Here is a 19780-nt window from a genome sequence, read left to right as displayed (position 1 = left end):
ACAAAGAGGAGATGAGTGGCTCGACCACAAAAGATGAATGGGTAAGATGAATCCTTTGAAGGCGGTATCATTCTCTTGTCGAGGAAAGAAGAGAAGCGGACCAAGTGAAATTTTCTTACAGCTTCAGTAAACACGCTTCCTTGCAATTTTTCTCGGCGGAGACTGGTCTGAAGATTGGAGCACCGGACTAGCAAAAGGCACGCTATTCTGTTTCCTCTTACATTTTTTCTGCCAATAAATTATTCATGTCTTCAATCTGTGCAGCTTTTGTTGGTCCGTAGACTCTCAAGCAGTCGTCATCTCCTGGCATTTTCAAGAATTGAGATATGTTTGAAAATATCCACTCTCAATGCTCTTGACGTAATGCAGTTTCTCTCGGACTCGTGTATCTTCAAATAATATATTTGCATACATTTTGTATAAATTCGTTCATGTTTTCTGTTTGTTCAATTCCGTGAATTTGAGGGATTAAATTTAATCTGGTTGAGATAAAAATACTGTATTATCCTATGAGCTCGAGAACAAACATGGTATTTCATGTCTCCAATGAGCTTACATAGTACTTCAAACCACAGCTGACTGAACTAAAACATTGATTAGGAAATAATTTCATATGATGTTGACAAATTTTTGATCGTGTTTCTGGTGATAGTTGAATAAAATTCTAAGAAAAAAGTATTATATGAAATTTACTGATAGTAATACTAAGTAATTACAATGTTTGCTATGAGAGATGCAATTTGGTAAGATTAGTTGAATCACTAACTTTAAAAGTTTCCTTGTCAACATAACCTACAATATTCATTCTTAATAGGCAATAATTTTCAATGATATCATCTTTAGTAGTTGATTCAACATTATTGGATATTCATTAATCAATTAAAATACAATATGAACAATTAATTAAATATCATCATAGCCGGCTGAATGACTCATCTTACTCAGCAAACTGATAGTTCCTCCTTTTAATCAATTCCTGAAATATTGTAGAATATCTTTGATGAAACACTATTATTTTTTAGAATGAAATTTTATTATGTAATGTGTGATCAACAGTTGAAAATTGATTCAATTGGTTAGTAACAATATATTTATTGAGTTTTAATTGGAATCAAGGAAGAGAGGACTAAAAGTACGGGTTAAAGAAAGGAGACGGGGCCGTGCTACCTGTACACTGGGCTATTGTTCCAAAAAGCTCCATCCTGCAAATCTCGACTATCACACTCTATTGTCCTCTGAATTCGCTTCATTACCCTTATTAGTGGCCGGAGTGGCCCCGTCTGCTTTCTTGAAGGCAGTTTTAGCTGGTAGGGACTCATCTATTACTTTCCACCTTACCTGTTACTTGTATTCTCACTTTATTATTATAATCTAGAATTATACTATAATCTAGATCCAGTGTTCAAGTACTTGTTATTCAATTATTTCTAATGGTTCATTTTGATGAAAGTCAACTTGCTCACAAGCTGTATACAGACTAATTTAAGTTACGTACAATTCGTGGTTACACACCACGTGCGCTATTTATCGGCTGATGATATGCGTATTATATTATTTATTTGTATAAATATAATATTATCAAATAATTCAATATAATGTATAGTATGATAATTATAGCATAAGCTTATGGAAAGCGTACGGCGTGTGTTCAAGGCACAAGTCTTCTTAAAAAATCTTCATAAAAAAATAATAAGTTCCTAGTTTGACTAAATTTGTACTTATAATCGAGAGTAATGTGTGTGTTTATGCAATCAATGTAGGCTACCACTGGTTTACAGCTGAAAATGCCTTTAAGTAATCAGACTGAGCCACCAATTTATTCCTCGGAGTGGAATCCTTAACAAAAGACCACGAAAATGTCGAAACTCATTAACAATAGGCGACCACTGAAGGGTCACTAGAACTTCTACCTGTTCATACATTGCTTTCGGCGGCCCCGTCTCCTTTATTTTACCCAAAAATTCTAATTCCGTCCAATATATTTTTATCTCTCCTATTGAAGATATCAATCCCCTCACTAAAACAAGATGAACTAATCCTTATTCTTATTCTTTCATTTGCAGCACTCACAACCTCCAGACATGAAATTGATTGTTTTCATGTGGAAACATTTAAATTATCACGTTTCTTCGTTTTCCATCTGCAAATTCATATCAAGGTTGACCTCCATGAAAGTCTAGTTTGGATTTTGATATGATGAAGAGAAAAGTAAGTTACATCGTATATCAATAATCTTGAAAATAGTATTAAATTTGTGACTTGTAGACTTGGCTTAGTTGACACATATATTTATCAATGTTATTATTCAAAAATTATTCGAAATAGCTAAAACTTTACACTATCTCCTAAGCTAAGCTATAAGTCAAGCTATAAGCTAATCTAAGCTATCAAGTCAATATCTGGATTTAAATATTGATTAATGTATAGTAGTGTTCGGACGCAGTGTTTTCTGAGATTTAAGGCCGGTTTCCGAGCTCGGGATTTGGCTAAGCTCTGGACTTTAAGCAGCTGGAGTCAGAAAATTAGCTCTCCGAAACGGGGCGTAGGCGTAGTCATTGTCATAATCACGTTTGAATAATTTCGGAACAACTAGAAAATTGAACACAAAATAAAATAAAGAGAAAATAGTGTGAAGTTTTAGTTATTTCGAATAATTTAAGAATGTTTAATTTCGTCAAGGAAAAACGTTTTCAATTATAGAAATAAAAGAACAAAGATTGTTGTAAAAACTGCGACTACGCCCCGTTTCGGAAAGCTAATTTTCTGACTCCAGCTGTTTGAAGTCTAGAACGTAGCTAAATCCCGAGCTCGGAAACTGGCCTTAGTGCTACTACGTACACTCATGATCAGTAGATCAGAACACCAAGATATAGTCAAATATCACGTCATCATGGTGTAATCTTCACATTGAGCTTGCCAGCATGTGAAGATATTTCTATAGATTATGTCTCCAAGATTCAAGATGTCCCCATAGTCGTCTAAACATGTTTTGTTTTCTACGAATAAATTCATAATATTTCACTACAGTACAAATTCTTGTTGGTATCATCTTTACTCTGAAGATTTCTTCATAGAATAGATAATATCTTCAAAATTCAAGATAACTCAAAGGCGTCAAAGCATGTGTTTTGTTTTTCTACGAATAAACTCATAGTATTTTACTGCAGTTCGTCGTTTTGTTGATGTGATCTTCACACTAAAGATGTCCTCATAGTATAGATAATGTTTCTCAAGGGTCATACGCGCCTCCAACCCGCTCCACCCTCGTTCCGCCATCGCTCCGCACTCGCACCGATCATGAACGTTACGGGAGATTTTAGCTCTTCTCGCGTTCCACTCTTGCTCCCCGGTCGATCATCAATCGATCTGCTCGAGTGACGTTCGATTGCTGAGCAGAGCGAAAGTCTGTACGCACCTTTAGATTCAAGATGTCCCCATGGACGTTGAAATAGATTTTTCACGAATGAGTTCATGTTATTCGATTACAGTACATCCTATTGTTTCACCAGTTTGTTGGAGTATTAATAAAAATTCTACCTTCAGCTACTTAATATTGCTAAGCAGTACAAATTTCTTTAGTAATAATTAACGATACAAGCAAATGACACTTATTAATTAACTTTGATGGATGAGAAAATAATAATAAGGCAATCCTTGTGTTATTTTTCTACTAAATTTAGATGATGACACAGTCCAAGATAAGGTACAGTAGAAGAAACTCTTACACCATTTGTTCTCGAATTCCTTGATGAGATTATTCCTTATTAAATAAATACCTTGTATTATATACCTTGTAATATAAATTATAGAAATACCTTGAACGATCATTGTTCAAGAAATTGTAATAATAACACAGAATCGGCCATTTTGAATTCACATGTAAGGAGTCCTCCAATCTCGAGTAGAGAGTGCTGACTAGGCTTTCTTTGAAAACACAATACTTTGCATCCCCTTGATTCAGTCTCAAGCAGATTGTGAGTTTGAGCGTGGAGGGTGATTTGATGGTGAGGAAGGGTAGTAATTGATTATGTTGAGACAACAGAAGTGCCAGCTGTATAAGGAGCTGAACTTCCCACTTTAGTTCAATTATTGTTGCTACTTTCAGCCCCGGCATTATGATGGAGAAAGCTAAGAGCGAAACGAGTCGTCAGTGTTCTCTTTCTACAGTACAGTGATCGTCGTAGGATTCAGTCTGCTTTATTTCGTTAGCCGTTCGCCTCGTCTTGCGACGCCTTGCCCCGCCTCGCCTGCGAAACATTTCGTTCGCGAACTTGAATCGAGTAATCCTCGGCTCGGATTTCTCGTCTCCAACTCTTTCGTAATCTTGGGCGAGGTCTCAAGTGCCGACCAACTTGCAACACTTACTTGATTTCCTCGACAAAGGTGAGTCGAGTCGAGTCAATCCTCGTCGCGAGCAAACTTTGTCTGGAGCACTCGTTGTGCGCGCTTCACATTTATAAGCGGGATCAAAATTTCAAGAGATCCGCGGTTACAATTCGCTGAGACTGACTGAACAAGGAGAGCGGCTCAATCTGTGGAGATCAAGGCAACAAGTCTGCACTTGATATGTGATGAACAGTGGGAAGTTATGGGTTTGGAAATACACACTCCTTTCTCTATTTTATAAGTTTTCTTACTTGTGAACCCTTTGTTCGAATTTATCCTTCAATACTACTTATTATTGAATTGAGCCGATCTTCCAACAACGAACGGCCTGAAGATATGAGAGTTCAAGAATTACATAACTCTCCTATCATTTACCGTACTTTTCGTTACTTGGAAATTCTTTGTTTGAATGCCTTAAACACGGCATGGGAATATATTTATTAATAAGAGTTAAAGTACTTCTCCTTCCATATACTTTTCCCTACTTGAAAATCTTTTGTTAGAGTTTATACATCATTAAATAGTACTTATCATTGAATTGATCCAATCTACCATTAACAAACAACATAAGGTTTAAGAGTTCAAAGATAAACTCTTCTTCTTCCATATATTATAAGTTACCTCACCACCATATTGAAGATCCTTATTGTTAGAATTAAACCTTGTCAATAATACTTTATTATTAACATTAGACTATAATGATAAACATGTATTGTGCATGCGTGGATGTTTGCTACACCAGTTATGTTATTTATATTTCAATATGTTTGTACAATGTTTGTTTTTGGTCGAATAAATTATTATTATTATTAAATAATATATATTATATATTATTGAATTCAGTCAATCTACCTTCAATGATGAATTCTTCCCCTTCTATATTATTATCAGTTTCCTCATCATCATCATCATCTTGAAGATCCTTATCGTTGTAACTAATCTTCGACAATAATACTGGTATTGTTAAATTGAGTATATCTACCATCAACAGACGGTCTGGAGTTGAAAGAATACTTTATCTTCGATCGATCGTATCCTTCTTCAATACTCATCACTGAATTGACTTTGATCAAAATTGAGCAAATCTTTTTCACTGGAAAACGTCATTGTTTGAACTCTATTTTGAGTTTTTAAACTCAATTATTGGTTACAATTCTGCCTCTTGTGCCTTGACGTTATTTCTTAGTTTTAATCGAAGTCATTATACTGAGATTCAGGTTTATGTATAGGTACATAGTATTGCATGGATTGCAATATATTGTTGAATTTTGCGGAGGAGGTGAATTCAAATTGAATTTGGTATAATTTTCAAGACTTTTTTGAGCAGGTCTCAAAAATAACAGACGTTATTTCTTAGTTTTAATCGAAGTCATTATACTGAGATTCAGGTTTATGTATAGGTATACAGTATTGCATGGATTGCAATATATTGTTGAATTTTGCGGAGGAGGTGAATTCAAATTGAATTTGGTATAATTTTCAAGACTTTTTTTGAGCAGGTCTCCACTGAGGGATTGGATCCCATAATTAAATCTCTATTTTGAAATTATTGGGCGAAAGTAGTATATTTATGATTATTTGAGAACGAATTGCACAGCTCATCAGGTCAAAACCTAGTCTCCAAGTATAGTTGGGGTCTTAAGTAGCCTTGAAATATTTCATTCATCATTCTTTTATGCATTACACTGTAGAGGACTAATTCATCAATTCTCAAAATATGTTAATAGTTCCCACGTATGAGCAAGAAGTGGCTGTTTGTGGCACCAAATTTGTTCTCGAAATGACTTCAAAAAGGTAACGACAGTTATGCTCCACACTTACACACTATTGTCTAGTGTAAAGCGGTCTTTGAAAGTACCAAGATAAAGATAACCTTGAGAAGAGTGTGAGGGGATTACCACTATAGTGAAATCCACATTTGAACTGTCAGCATTATTTGAAAGGAAAAAGTGATGATTATCATAAGGAGTGCTGACATTTTCCGAAGTCAGTCAGACTTCAAGGGCTAAACAAAGTTTTCCGGGAAAGAGAAGCGAGTGAGAAGAGAAAGAGAAGACAAAGAGAATATTATGCCACGGTGCTTCGCTCTACTTATCAAAGCACTAAAAAGAAGTTGAACCTCCGCCGAAATTGGTAGAGAAGACTTGCTGCGTACCATACAGGCTTACACTTCAAACGAACCAACTTTTTGGCGTTCTTCATTTTCCCACTTTAAGTTTTTACCTTCTTCACTTATTTTGTGATCCAAATACACTTGTCTATCAGAATCGCTAATCTATTTAGAGCAGGTACTTCAAGTGAATCAAGTACATATTTTAAGAATGAGAAATAAGAATGATGAGAGTACTTTAGGTGTTCATTGACACTTGTAACTTTTGCTATGAATCAATCAATTCATTCCAACAGATAACAGAACTCATACAGCATATTAAATTAACACAAAGAAATGTTTCCAATAATCATTCGAAAAGTATTTTTTTCTTGTTTATTAATTATAGAAAAACACTAGGGATGGGTATCGATACATCGATGTTTAAAAACATCGATGTATCAACATCAAACATAGATGTTTTTAACATCGATGTTTACTGTTCGATGTTTTTTACCTAGACATCGGTCATCCGATGTTTTTCCCAACTAAAAAGTAAAAACAATTCTAATTTTTTAATTTGATACAAGTTTTTTTTTCTATTTTTTTGTTTGAAGAGGATTATCTTGAGAGCAATAAACAATAGTAACAGAATTACAATCATTATTTCTATCATATATAGTGTAGTATTCTGTTTAGTGTTTTTTGTGAATATAGATCACTCTTGTGAAAGATCTCGCATAAGTTTTGATTTCCTGCAGATTGCTATTTTTATTTTTCAATGAGGCTCTCTGTATTTTTATGTGAGACTGTTGGATACTCTTGAAGATTTACATTACTTCTGTGGCCCGTGTCAAGGTTGAATAGTTAGTTATTTAGAATTGAATAAGAGGTCGGATTCTTCGTTTCTTAGAAAGAAAGAGTTTTTTCTTACTACAATTATTTCCTCAACATGTGTTTAACACTAATTAATCTAGCTCTGGAAAAGAGGTCCTCGTATTGTAAGGAGTGCAGATATCCATATAAAAAAACTAAATCCATTTTCATTTCCTAAAAAATCTACCAGGTATACCAGGTAAATGAATACGATATGAGTATCAATGATTGCTAAAATTAGCTTAGGGTGGAATTTCAAGACCGAATCCTCAAGGATATCCTTGATTTCAGACTAAACCATGAAGATGACAAATCTTGTGAGCTAGAGTTGATGTATCTTTCTAGTCACAACCTGACTTCAATTATTCGAAAGACTGTTACTTGAATACCACAAGTCCAAAATTGCTGTAATTCCAGTTAGTAACTAACTTATATATGAAATATTGGAACAATAGCTCCAGATAAGATTGTAGTCACTTTAGAAGCTCTTTTTGTGCTCTACAATCTGAGATCAGGTATAGCGATCTATCACATATTCCAGGTACACCTGACAACAATGCTCCTTGTATTGTGAAAAACGCCTAATTTTCAGCTTCAAGAATCATCACCAACTATTTTTTCATGAATTGTTTACAGCAGATGAAATAGAAAATTCTATTGTACATTTCAAGATCATGTAATAATTTTTATAATAAGGGGTTACCGAGATACATAGCTTTGAATATAGAAATTGGCCATTTCTTATGTATTGAATATGAATAAGTACCTACACTCAACAATAAATTTTCCATTTTTCGACCGAATTTGACTTATTATGCATGATTTTGAACCGCCGTGACGAACCGAGAAGGATGAAGTGTAGTACGATGAAATCTGAGCATTGTGTCAAAAGTTATGTGTTTGAAATTTTGATCCTTGAGGTGTCCTTAAGCGTGCCTCTACTAGGAAATACTGAAATTAAGTGCATCTAACGGGTGATTCTTACCCATGAACTTATGTCATTGTGCGAAATATCAATGTGAGGACAAAGTAGATGGTGATGATGGTTGAAGCTAAAAATTAGGTGTTTTCCACAATACAAGGAGCATTGTTGTCAGGTATACCTGGAAATCTATATGACATAGAGCGCTCTACCTGATCTCAGATTGTATAGCACAAAAATACGCCTAGAAGGATTTTGAAATATACATCTAAATTGTAACAATCGGAAGATATTGTTGATTAAAAGCTAAAATTCATCAAAATTGATTTTTTCCTCAAATTTTACTCATTTTTGAAAAATTATAACAAAGTACTCATTAGAGATAGAGAGTTCCGAGTGATCTCATTTCTTTCAGAATTATATAATCTGGGAGAGATTTGGCAGAAATAGCTGAAAACTGGAAAATGAGCCGAAAATACGAGGTTTTTGGGCTATCTTGTATCTAGCACAAGGAAATCTTGCATGAAGAAATTGGTTCTGGACTTCTCTTATGTACCCAAATAATATATTAAAAAATCAGAACTACAATATAAATTGCAAGCACACCCCCTTTTTTTGTCTATATTGACTGGACTAATAGTATCATCCATAAAAATGTAGGGCGATAAACGATGTTTAAAATCATCGATGTTCAAAAACATCGATGTTTACTGTTCGATGTTTTTCACTTATCGATGTTAGGATGGAAAAAACATCGATGTTCAAAACATCGATGTTTTGTCTTTCGATACCCATCCCTAAAAAACACCAAATCACTCACAATACAACTATGATGTGATAATGCATAGTTTGATAATGTATTAAACACATAAATTTATTTAATATAGACTTGACGGTAACAGTGTATTATAGTGAATTTCCCCATATAAATACAGTGTAGGAGGAGTGGAATATCTTGTAAAGACCATGCCTCTGAGAAGGGTATCAGCTCGAAGCATACTAGAATTATCAGAACTGAAATCCAACAAAATCAATTGAGTTTGAACACAGGAGAACTTCTGTTCTTAGAGAACACTCGAAATCAACAAGTTTATCACGATGATTCTAAATATAAATCCAATTAGGAACAATTTTATGTGATAGTGGACTTATAATAAGAAATTAAACATTATTGAGAGAATAAAATAACCGGCAATTTTAAAACTGATTACTTGAGCATTGAATGAATGAAGCATCCGAATTCATAAAATATAATAATAGTACCCTTTAAAGTACTATTTATTAATTAATAGAAGAAAGTAGCCCTGAATTCATACATAGGATCCGGAATAAAGCAGATCAGAGAATGACAGAGACGGGCCAATCACGTACAAGATCCAAATTCAGACCACGCCTACTGGCACACCTTCAAGCTCCGCCTGCTCGGTTCTGATTGGTCAGAGGTCAGCATTGTGTGTTGAGAATTTCTGATTGGTCAAAATTATTGTTAGTTGTAGTATTCCTGATCGCTGTCAGTAGATGACAGTAATTACTGGAAGATGACCAACTGTATTCTCCTACTGTGGATCAGAATTTAATACTGGAATGTTGATTTCATGTTACTATACTATATCGTGTATCATAATTCGATTAGAATCTTTTTTAAGGTACAAGATACACTTAACATTTATATCACAACTGCTTTCAGAGTTTACCACACCGTCCTCTGGAGGACATATATCTTAGATTGCAAGCATTTATATTTTCTCATGGCATTAGAATCGGAGAGTTCTTCAAGGTAAGTGAAAATCCTTAACTTATAATTATATCATCATCACTTCAAAAACACATTGAGAAAAATGAACGTAATATGAGTCAGGTGGAATTGTAGGTTTTTTATTCAAGCCAACTAGGTTTCTATAGACTTTCTCTCAGAGCTTGTCCAGATAAGATGGATTCTGTTTATGGTAGGCTACAGATAAAATGAGCTGGTTCTTGGTAAGAGCTGGTTTGTTGTGAATGTTCACGATGGATAAATTTTCACAGCCTCTATTGAAAAAAGGACTCGTTGTCTGATGCAGTTAATTTGAGTCACACGTTCTTCAAACATCACTTTGCAATGAACGAACATAGAGAACCATAGTTGCATCGATGTTATGCAACTATAAACTTTATAATATGGACTGTGATATTAATTATTGAACGAAAATCCTAAATAAATCCTGCAAATCACCCCGAAGATTTCTGCTACTGCAGACATTGACAACAGGGCTAACAGCTAGATGGAAATTCGATGAGAACTACTATCCAAAAATTAGTTGCCAGCCCGGGAATCGAACCCGGTACCTCCCAATTGCTAGAGGAGGTCCCCCCTTAGGGTAGGGGGGGATTGCTAGCAATTGGGAGGTACCGGGTTCGATTCCCGGGCTGGCAAATAATTTTTGGATAGTAGTTCTCATCGAATTTCCATCTAGCTGTTAGCCCTGTTGTCAATGTCTGCAGTAGCAGAGGTCTTCGGGGTAATTTGCAGTATTTATTTAGGATTTTGGTTCAATAATATTTATATATTAATTAGCATTTGAATAAATGCATTCTCTATTTAATTTCATTTGTAAATGGACTGTGATGCTAGCTGTTTGTTATTATATAACATTATCACAGTACATGGAATGTAGGCTCTAAGGTTTTCAATATTTCTCATTTGTTATTGTGAAACATTATTTCTCTTATGAAATGCAAGTCCTAATAAATGTATTATTTGTCATTTTCTATTGAACACCACTATTACGGTATATGAAATCTTGTATAGCATCCTTTATGCTCATTGACGTTTGTGAGATCGTAGAATAAGAGGTGGATACTATATTTCCATTCAACCTATTTGTTGTAGGACTATGATGTTCTGAACTGTGGACGAGTAACGGAGACCTGTTTTGTGAGAGCATTGGAAGCAGTGGGTATCAGCCAGACATGGCCGAGCAAACTGTTCCTGACTCCTCAGGAGTTGAAGGATATTGTCTGTCTCTACAGAGATCCTGAGAACCCTGGCAGTATCCTGTGGAGAGATTTTATATGCGATGTAGATTCAGGTAGCGTACAATGAATAAGTATTATTAAACGAAACTCCAATTTAATGCTGTAACAACCCTGTTGTCAATATTTGCAGTAGCAGAAGTCTTCGGGGTGATTTACAGCATATAATTGGAGATTCGTTTAATAATACCAAAGAGAAACAATAGCGTGAGTAGATAGCCAATGGTATAGGGAATTTATGTCTCAACTTTCACTGTTATCCCAAGCCGATTACTGTCGATTATTGACGATTTTCACTGTTTTGTTGGGGTGAGAGTGTATGAACGGCACAATATGAGAGACTACGAGCGTCACACAGCTTCACGGGAAAGAACTATGTTAACTATGGGCTTGGGATAACAGCAAAAGTTGCGACATAAACGTCCTATACCATGGGATATCCACTCACGCTATTATTTCTCTATGATAATACTTATTCATTAATATTAACATTTGAACAAATGCAACTTCCAATTTATTTCCATCTGTAGCGTACAATGCTTCACAAACCAGTGTGTACCCTCGTACTCCAATCAACTAATTATATTGAAGTATAGATTGCAGATAACATATTTTCTAAGACATGAATCACAAGACATTAAAGTATGCGACATAATAGGTCAATAATAGAATAAAAGTAAGCAAGTCATTTCCAAGCAAATGCCAGGATCCGATTATCTGTAGATCTTATTTGTGGCCTATAGCTAGAACCACAGAGTACAGCAAATATTTGCTGTATTCTATTTGCTTTGAAGTATTTGTTAAAATATTTGCTTTATATTTGTTGTATTCTTTGCTAGAACCAATGACTAGTTGCCAGTCACTGGATTCTAATTTTATTCAATCGACCCAAAAATTCATGCTATAGAACAAAACTAGTAAGTTGACAAACATAACAATACATTAAAATAACAATCATTAATTTGACCCACTCCAAAGCCAACCTACTAGATGGAAAGATGTGAGAAGTCCAACAACTAAAAAGATATGAGTACCGAAACAAGTTATCAAATAAACCATATTTTTTATCTGAGGATGTTGAAGTGCGAACACATTTGAACACATGAGATGTGAATATTTGGAGTACTTGATATGGATTCAAGAATTCTAATATAGAATTTTCATTTGAATAGAGAAAATTATAATAGATATAGAGGAATGCTAGCGAGCTCATATTACATTTTTGTGTCGACTTAACCGTTCTGTTCGTACCTGAACTCAAGTGGAGAATGAACATTAAGTAATACTACTATTATGTAAAAATATATGTTATATTGTAACATAACTTGAATGTATAATACTACTTTATGTATAGAAATACAATATATACTACCACTAATTAACCGAACATGCAACAATTTTCACAATTTCTTCAGTTTTTGGAGAACGAGATCTAGAGAAACGGCCTGAAATTATTCCACATCAGCCAGGTGTGGATGTTATGGAAAAAGTTGGACTGAGCTATTTATGGGAGCGACAAAGTCAAGTAACGAAAAATCTCCTAGAAGAAGCACTGGCAATATTGCGACAGAGAGTAGTCCAGATAAGGCCTTTGGACCTGAGAAGAGCTTTCATTGATTACGACAAGTAAGCCTAGAAATCTATCTTCACGACTTATATCATGCATAATAATTATATTTTACCTTTGATTAATACAGTATATCTTTGCAATGTCAGATTATCAATTGTACATGTGAATTCGCAAATCTCTCCATATCAATCTCAAGAAGTTGAAATTAAGAGTATAAAATTATTGGGCCCAGTTGCACGTATGTTCACTAGCTTCAACCACGATGATGGCCCGCCGCATAGTAGACCCACGAAAAGTAACCCACGCCGTGGGATGTTTTGTAAACCATTGCTATAGAATTATTCATAATCAATCAGCTGACAAGTGGATTATTATCATTACACAGATGTCTGGAGAAGCCGAGCAATGGTTTACAAAACATCTCACGACGTGGATTGCTTTTCGTGGATTAGTGTTGGTCTACTTTGCGGCGGGCCTAACCACTGATTGAAGAGGTTATCAGATTTTTCATTGGTTCTCGTCTGACATCTCTTATTGTATTCAACTGGTATTGTAACCGAGCCTAAGTCTTAATCTAATCATATTTCGAATTCCATCACGACCTGCAATTAATAGTAAAGTATCTTATGAATTAACGGCTAGCAGTCTATTTTTTCAAACTTTCAGGTTTGAAAGTTGATCACTTTGACGACGAGATCTTTCAGCTGGGTCGGCATCTTCAGATGGTTCAAACATGTATTCTAGGTACCTTGGTTCAAACTAAACTGTTGATTTCCACTCCTTGAGATTCGCTTGAACACATTTTAAGCATAACAAAACGTTTGCAATGGATTTAAATCCTCCTATTGTATATTTACGAATTAAGGTGGAGCAACTACAGGAATAAATTCGATAGAGAGTTGAGCGACACTCGAAGGAATGGTCACGTGACAGAGCATCAGCTGAGATCTGTGTTCAAGGATTATGACATCACACTCACTGATAAACAGTTCTGGGCACTGAGGCTGCGCTACACTGATGACCTGGGATTCTATTATTTTCCAATGCTACAGGATATTGGACTGGAGATTGTCAATGAACCCTTGGTAAATAAGTATTCACGAATTATTTTTATATTTTTTAATTGATTTATTATTATATGAATGGAATAGTTTTGAGATAAGGGCCAAACCTGTTGTTCCTTCCCAATCATATTTATATGATTGTGAATGTATCAACAAATAATTGATTAATAAATATTATTATCTAGTAACTCTTCAATTTTTTCCCACATCGAACAAATTTATTATCAACAAAAACTACTTCTCCACGACTAGTTCGCGCATTTCATATTATTGGATAATTATTTGAATTCTTCACAGTAAACAAATTAACTCCTAATCCTCCTAATCCCTAATCCTCCTAATCTCTCCTTACTCCTAAATCTCTCAAATTGACTCCTAATCTCTCCTGATTTCTCGACAACGTGAAAAATACTCAAGTTTGAATAAATTATGCCAATAGAACTTTTCGGTCAATAATAGTTATTCATAATGAGTTTAAATTTATAGTGTATTTATGGATGTAGAAACTCATTTATTATTCTAGATAAATAGAGGAAGTCACCTTGTTGGCTTGTTGAATGAGTGTTTTACTTCATGTTTGTAATTCACATGATTACTGAGTTATGTTATTGAATAAATTAAATGGTCATCAGTTGAATGTTACTGAATTATTGAATGGGAAATAGTTTGTAATCTAACTCGGGATTTCGCCAGTAGACGGCAGCAAACGTTGGATAATACTTTCACTTTGCCTACTCTTTCCTGATTGGTCGAGGCCGACTGTCTGCCTTCCAACTCTGCTCCGCCTTTCTCTCTCGTGATTGGCCAACTATCATTAATTCCAAACTCGGCCAATAGGTAGCAGCATTTGCTGGGTTCAAATAGAAGGCTTGTCAATTTTCAAATTCAATGAGAGCTTTCCAATACTTCTGGGGAAATGAGATAACCCTTCACTTCATAGTTAACTATATCATACGCTGTTTTGAAGTGAGAAATATGAATGGTTCCCGGGTTATAAATAAATAATAATCAAACTGTGTTCACCATTATCCGATAGACGTTCAGTCCATATCATTATAGTACCTCACTATTCATTAGCTTAAATCATAAAATAATAAGCATAACAGCAAAGAAGAACTGACATGATTCTTCTAATCAATTTCATGATTAGATTTCAATTCCTATTACTTTGTACATAGTAAAAATGATTTACGATAGCCTACTATTTTGTTCAAATCACCTATATTCTTTATTGATTCATACAATAAGTACATCATTGAAATGATAACCTATATATAGTGATAATAGTGATAACCTCACTATTCATCAGCTTAAATCATAAAATAATAAGCATAACAGCAAAGAAGGACTGACATGATTCTTCTAGTCAATTTCATGATTAGATTTCAATTCCTATTACTTTGTACATAGTAAAAATGATTTACGATAGCCTACTATTTTGTTCAAATCACCTATATTCTTTATTGATTCATACAATAAGTACATCATTGAAATGATAACCTATATTGACTGTTCCTACATGCCTCTCCATGGATTATCAAAAATAGGATAAAATAGAATAGAAATATGTTGAAGTATTTAGTTATGTCACAATGAATATAGGCACCATAATAATTATAGATACAATTATTGTATTTGCATTTGTCATTCTACAAAGTTCGGTACATCTTTATCCTATTCTAAACGTTACAGAAGGGAAATTATAATCAAGCACTACCTACCGTACTATCTTCATTTCATTTCGTCCACTTGATTTGTAATTTTATGATAAAAAAATTGATGTGATTTAATTTGTATACATGGGTGAGTGGTGAGTGATGAGCCAAATAACGGACTGGTGGATTATATCCAACAATGTACCTTTAGAGAGATCTGTATCTTTCTAGACTTCGAAAATTGAACAAATGAATGACTGTATTCATGGGACTTCTCTAATAACAATCACGTGGAATATTGGAGATAACATCCAATTTTGCGAGCAGTTTTCAAAAAAACATACACCGCTTGTGTGGATGTGCTGGAATAGCTCAATTTCGAATTTATCCGCGCGTAACACGGTTGAATTTTTTAGAGAGAAAACAAATAATGGTTGAAACAAATTGTGGTGATGACCATTAATCAATGCCAGGGCCTCCTCGATCGGTGGACAGTGATGTCGATTGGAGGAGGAAATTCGGGGTACAGGGAGGGGGGGGGATGAAAAATGTGCATTTTTACAGGTGGCAGCGATAATAAAACATGTTGTATCCTGTCTGTCAAAATTATTCCTCTCTGAAGGCTCGTCATGAATGGCCATGGATAATGATGTTATTAAGCGTACATTGTTCTGGCATTGTATCATCGTATGATGAATACTGTACAATAAAACTTTGTGTTGCGGGAATAGGCTACTCATGGGTAGAGAGATAAGGCTTATTGGGGAGTAATAATCTTCACAATTCGAGTACAAATAGCCCACGGTTGAGTTTCTGGGATCGTTGTCATTCAAAACATATCATTTTTTACTGATGAGTTTGATTAAATAGAAGAAAAATTGTGTGGAGTTCATTGGCAATTAAAATAGTTTCAAATAGCTCCCAGAGATATAGCTTCTATAGTATTTGAGGAGATAATATGTTCAATATATGCGTGAATTATTCTGAAATTTCATAGAATAAGATAGAATCAATCATATACTAGTAGTTCTGTGAGCAGTAGACCTCGCGCAGTTATAAACCACAGTCTCCTCTAATACATTAGAATAAATTCTGTCCTGTCCTGTCGTGTCAGCGAGATATCGGTGTATAAACGACTAATGGCTGTTTGGGTTGTTGTATGCTAATAATTTGATGTAAACAGCTATATGCTACTGCTATCGAAAGCTTACCGAGTTGGAAGCAGAGAAAAGTGGGGAGAAAATACTATGCTACTTCAAGTTATCAATTGCATGCCTCACTGCATGCAATAATAGTCCACACAACAGTTGTTTTTCCACTAAGCTACATTGAGATATTGAATTGCATGCGTGATTGCATGCAATTTGTAATCCAATTGACAGCTGATTTATGATGAATAGTTCTATAGTCTGATTTTTACTCCAATATTGGCGTATGATAGGCTCCTTTTCCTTTTATATTATCATTGAAATACAAAATTTCCAAAAACCTTGAAAATACGTCGACGCGCAATTAAAAAAGGAACATACCTGTCAAATTTCATGAAAACCTATTACCGCGTTTAGCCTTAAATGCGGAACATGAAAACATAAATATAAACACTCAAACATAAAGAGAAAAGCAAAACCGTTGACTAGAATCTTAGATCTCACTTCGCTCGGTCAATTAGATGACTAGTCGAATTGTTTGAGGAAGCTGTAACAGAATTCCATTAGAATACCCGTGCTCCACAAGGATCTAATATTGAAAACTTAACTACTAAAACCTTGAAGAATTCAAAATAGATTTATAACCATCCTCGGTAAACTGAGAATCAATACGCAAAATGTCTAGTTTAGCAGTCGAGTAGTTAAGACGTGATGATGCGTAATTTGTGAATTTTCCATACCCTACATTTTTTAGCCGATTATTTCCTTTATTATATTATAGATTGAGCATTTGTGAATGTATAAATTTTCTGTATATCAAACTGTACTGAGAGAAATTGAATTTAATAGGTTAAGCATTTGTGAATGTATACATTTTTTGAAATATCAGTCTGTACTGAGAGAAATTGAATTTCATAGCTTGTTAAATGTTCAATATTAGAGTTAGAAGAACTCTTAATATGAAGACTGTACGGAAAAAATAGAAAGAGAGGGTCCATGTTTGAATAATTCCCACTGTTATAAGAAAACGAATAATTCTCTCAAGTTTTCTCTTGAAACTGGGAAATTCGAAGAAAGTAATCAGGGAGATTTAAATTCACTGAATGAATAATATTTCCCCCATTCCAGAACTATTTCTTCATTTCACTTCATATTTTCAGGTCACCGAATTCCGTGAGAAAAGAAGAGTCTTGAAGAATCGAGAATTCAATCCCATCGTGAAGGATGAAGAAAGAGATGTAGTCCAAGTGCTGACAAGAATAAAGAATAAGGCAAATCTTATTTTACCAATTTCCATAGTTTTTCATTACAGTATTCCTCTATTTGGAATGGAATAAATCTTCCCAACCAAGATACTATAGTGAGATCCACGATAAGGAGTTAGCATCTGATTAACATTGGTTTGCTATCTTTGTTTGCAATCAGCCAAAATATACCTCCATCCTTTCCCATTTCCACACCGTTGCCATATTGTTTCCACTCTTCGAAGAAATATAATGATCCAACAGGATATTCAAACATAATAATTATAAAAAAGTATTATTGAATCATAAAAATATATTTTTTCCTGATGAACAGAATATATTTGAGATAGAATTGGTCATTACAGCAAGAATCAACAATAATTACTGATATTGGGTCAGATATACGGAAAATACTTCAATCAAAGTTATTCAATGTACTGTAGAAGGCCGTGGAAACAGAAAAGTGACAACAATGAGTCCATATCATTTCCACCGACTTCATAACGGTTTCTCACAATAGTGATACAATTATGCTGATTTCAAGAGGCAGCATAATACTGTACTGTATTAGGAATACTTTTTAATTATTCTGTGTTATAACTTATTCGATTTCATCAACTTATAACTCACTATAATAAGTTAATATAGTTTCTCACTGTAATGAGAGAATCATGATTATTTCAAGTTGGAGGCAGTATGAATGAATAATACTATATTGGACATACTTTCTTTTCTGAATTATAACTTACATTCTATGTTATTCAATTTCATGATATTTTGTGGACTTTTAACATTGGAAGGATCGACATTATATACTGTACCACCATTGTATTGCTTACTTCCTCCCAGGGCCATCTATAGTGAGGTCCACGTAATAATGGCAGTGGAAAAAGATGGGAGAACAGCGATGCTGATTCTCTGCTTTGCCAGATTATATTTCTAAATTGTTGGATTACGATCTGGTAGCGTTGCGGAGCTAGAAAAGGTTAACGCTATCTGCTTTGTCGAATGATAGACAAGGATAGCAACACCAATGTTAATCAAATACTGACATTATAACGTGGACCTTACTATATATCTAAGTTGATATTTGGCCGCACCAACAAACTGTCTCCACGTAGTTCGCTCCTCAGCATCTCTTTCTGTTGCCTCTCCATGTCAGTCTTAAACTGTTGCATTACATCATTCTTCTTCTTCTTCTTAGTCTCTTCCCACTATGCCTTCACAGCGTTGGAGTAGTAGCCAAGACCCAGTTCTTCCATACTAGTCTGAAAATTACTTCATCAATTATTAAATATTATTACTGTAAAGCATCACTGGAACTGTGATAGGTGTACTATTCAATTATTCTTTGTTATAACCCACATTGATTGTGTTCAATTTAATGATATTTTGTACAATATTGCTAGGTAAACAGTGAGAGGATTGACTTACGAGGCCAGCTGGGTCAGTTCGATTATCGCCAAAACAGGAAAATTGATAGGAACGATTTTCATCGTGCATTTGATCCCAAACTCAATCTTACACCAACTGAGGCAAATCTACTTTGTGAAAATAATTAAGTACTGAAAATTCTGTGAAGTGGACAACTACAAGACTCAACCTATTTCGGACTATGTGTAACAATATCTAAATTTGAGAGAGGAATAGCACAAGGTTACCTTATTTTTTTCCCTCTTCCTATCATTTCTATGATGTACTCATTGTATGAATGAATCAATCAATAATCAATTAGTTTCTGTTATCATACTATTATCAATCTCTCGAAAATTGAAGCATCAAACATTCAGCAGAAGAATATAATATATAGTATG

At 34.5% G+C, this 19780-nt stretch overlaps 1 protein-coding gene across 1 annotated transcript; it reads left to right on the top strand.

Moving 5' to 3' along the window:
* Positions 1-561: 561 nt before the first annotated feature.
* On the top strand, positions 562-19528 carry LOC111056966. The gene is made up of 8 exons (XM_039429384.1): positions 562-743; positions 2064-2208; positions 9961-10050; positions 11143-11341; positions 12701-12911; positions 13721-13940; positions 17883-17993; positions 19376-19528. Exons 2-8 carry the CDS (start codon positions 2194-2196, stop codon positions 19526-19528), a joined length of 999 nt encoding a protein of 332 aa, XP_039285318.1. The 5' UTR covers positions 562-743; positions 2064-2193.
* The last annotated feature ends 252 nt before the right edge of the window (positions 19529-19780 follow it).

Source organism: Nilaparvata lugens, chromosome 5, assembly GCF_014356525.2.
Source record: "Nilaparvata lugens isolate BPH chromosome 5, ASM1435652v1, whole genome shotgun sequence".
Classification (NCBI taxonomy): domain Eukaryota; kingdom Metazoa; phylum Arthropoda; class Insecta; order Hemiptera; family Delphacidae; genus Nilaparvata; species Nilaparvata lugens.
Note: the sequence above shows the minus strand (reverse complement) of the source record. Positions and strands in the feature narration are given on the sequence as shown.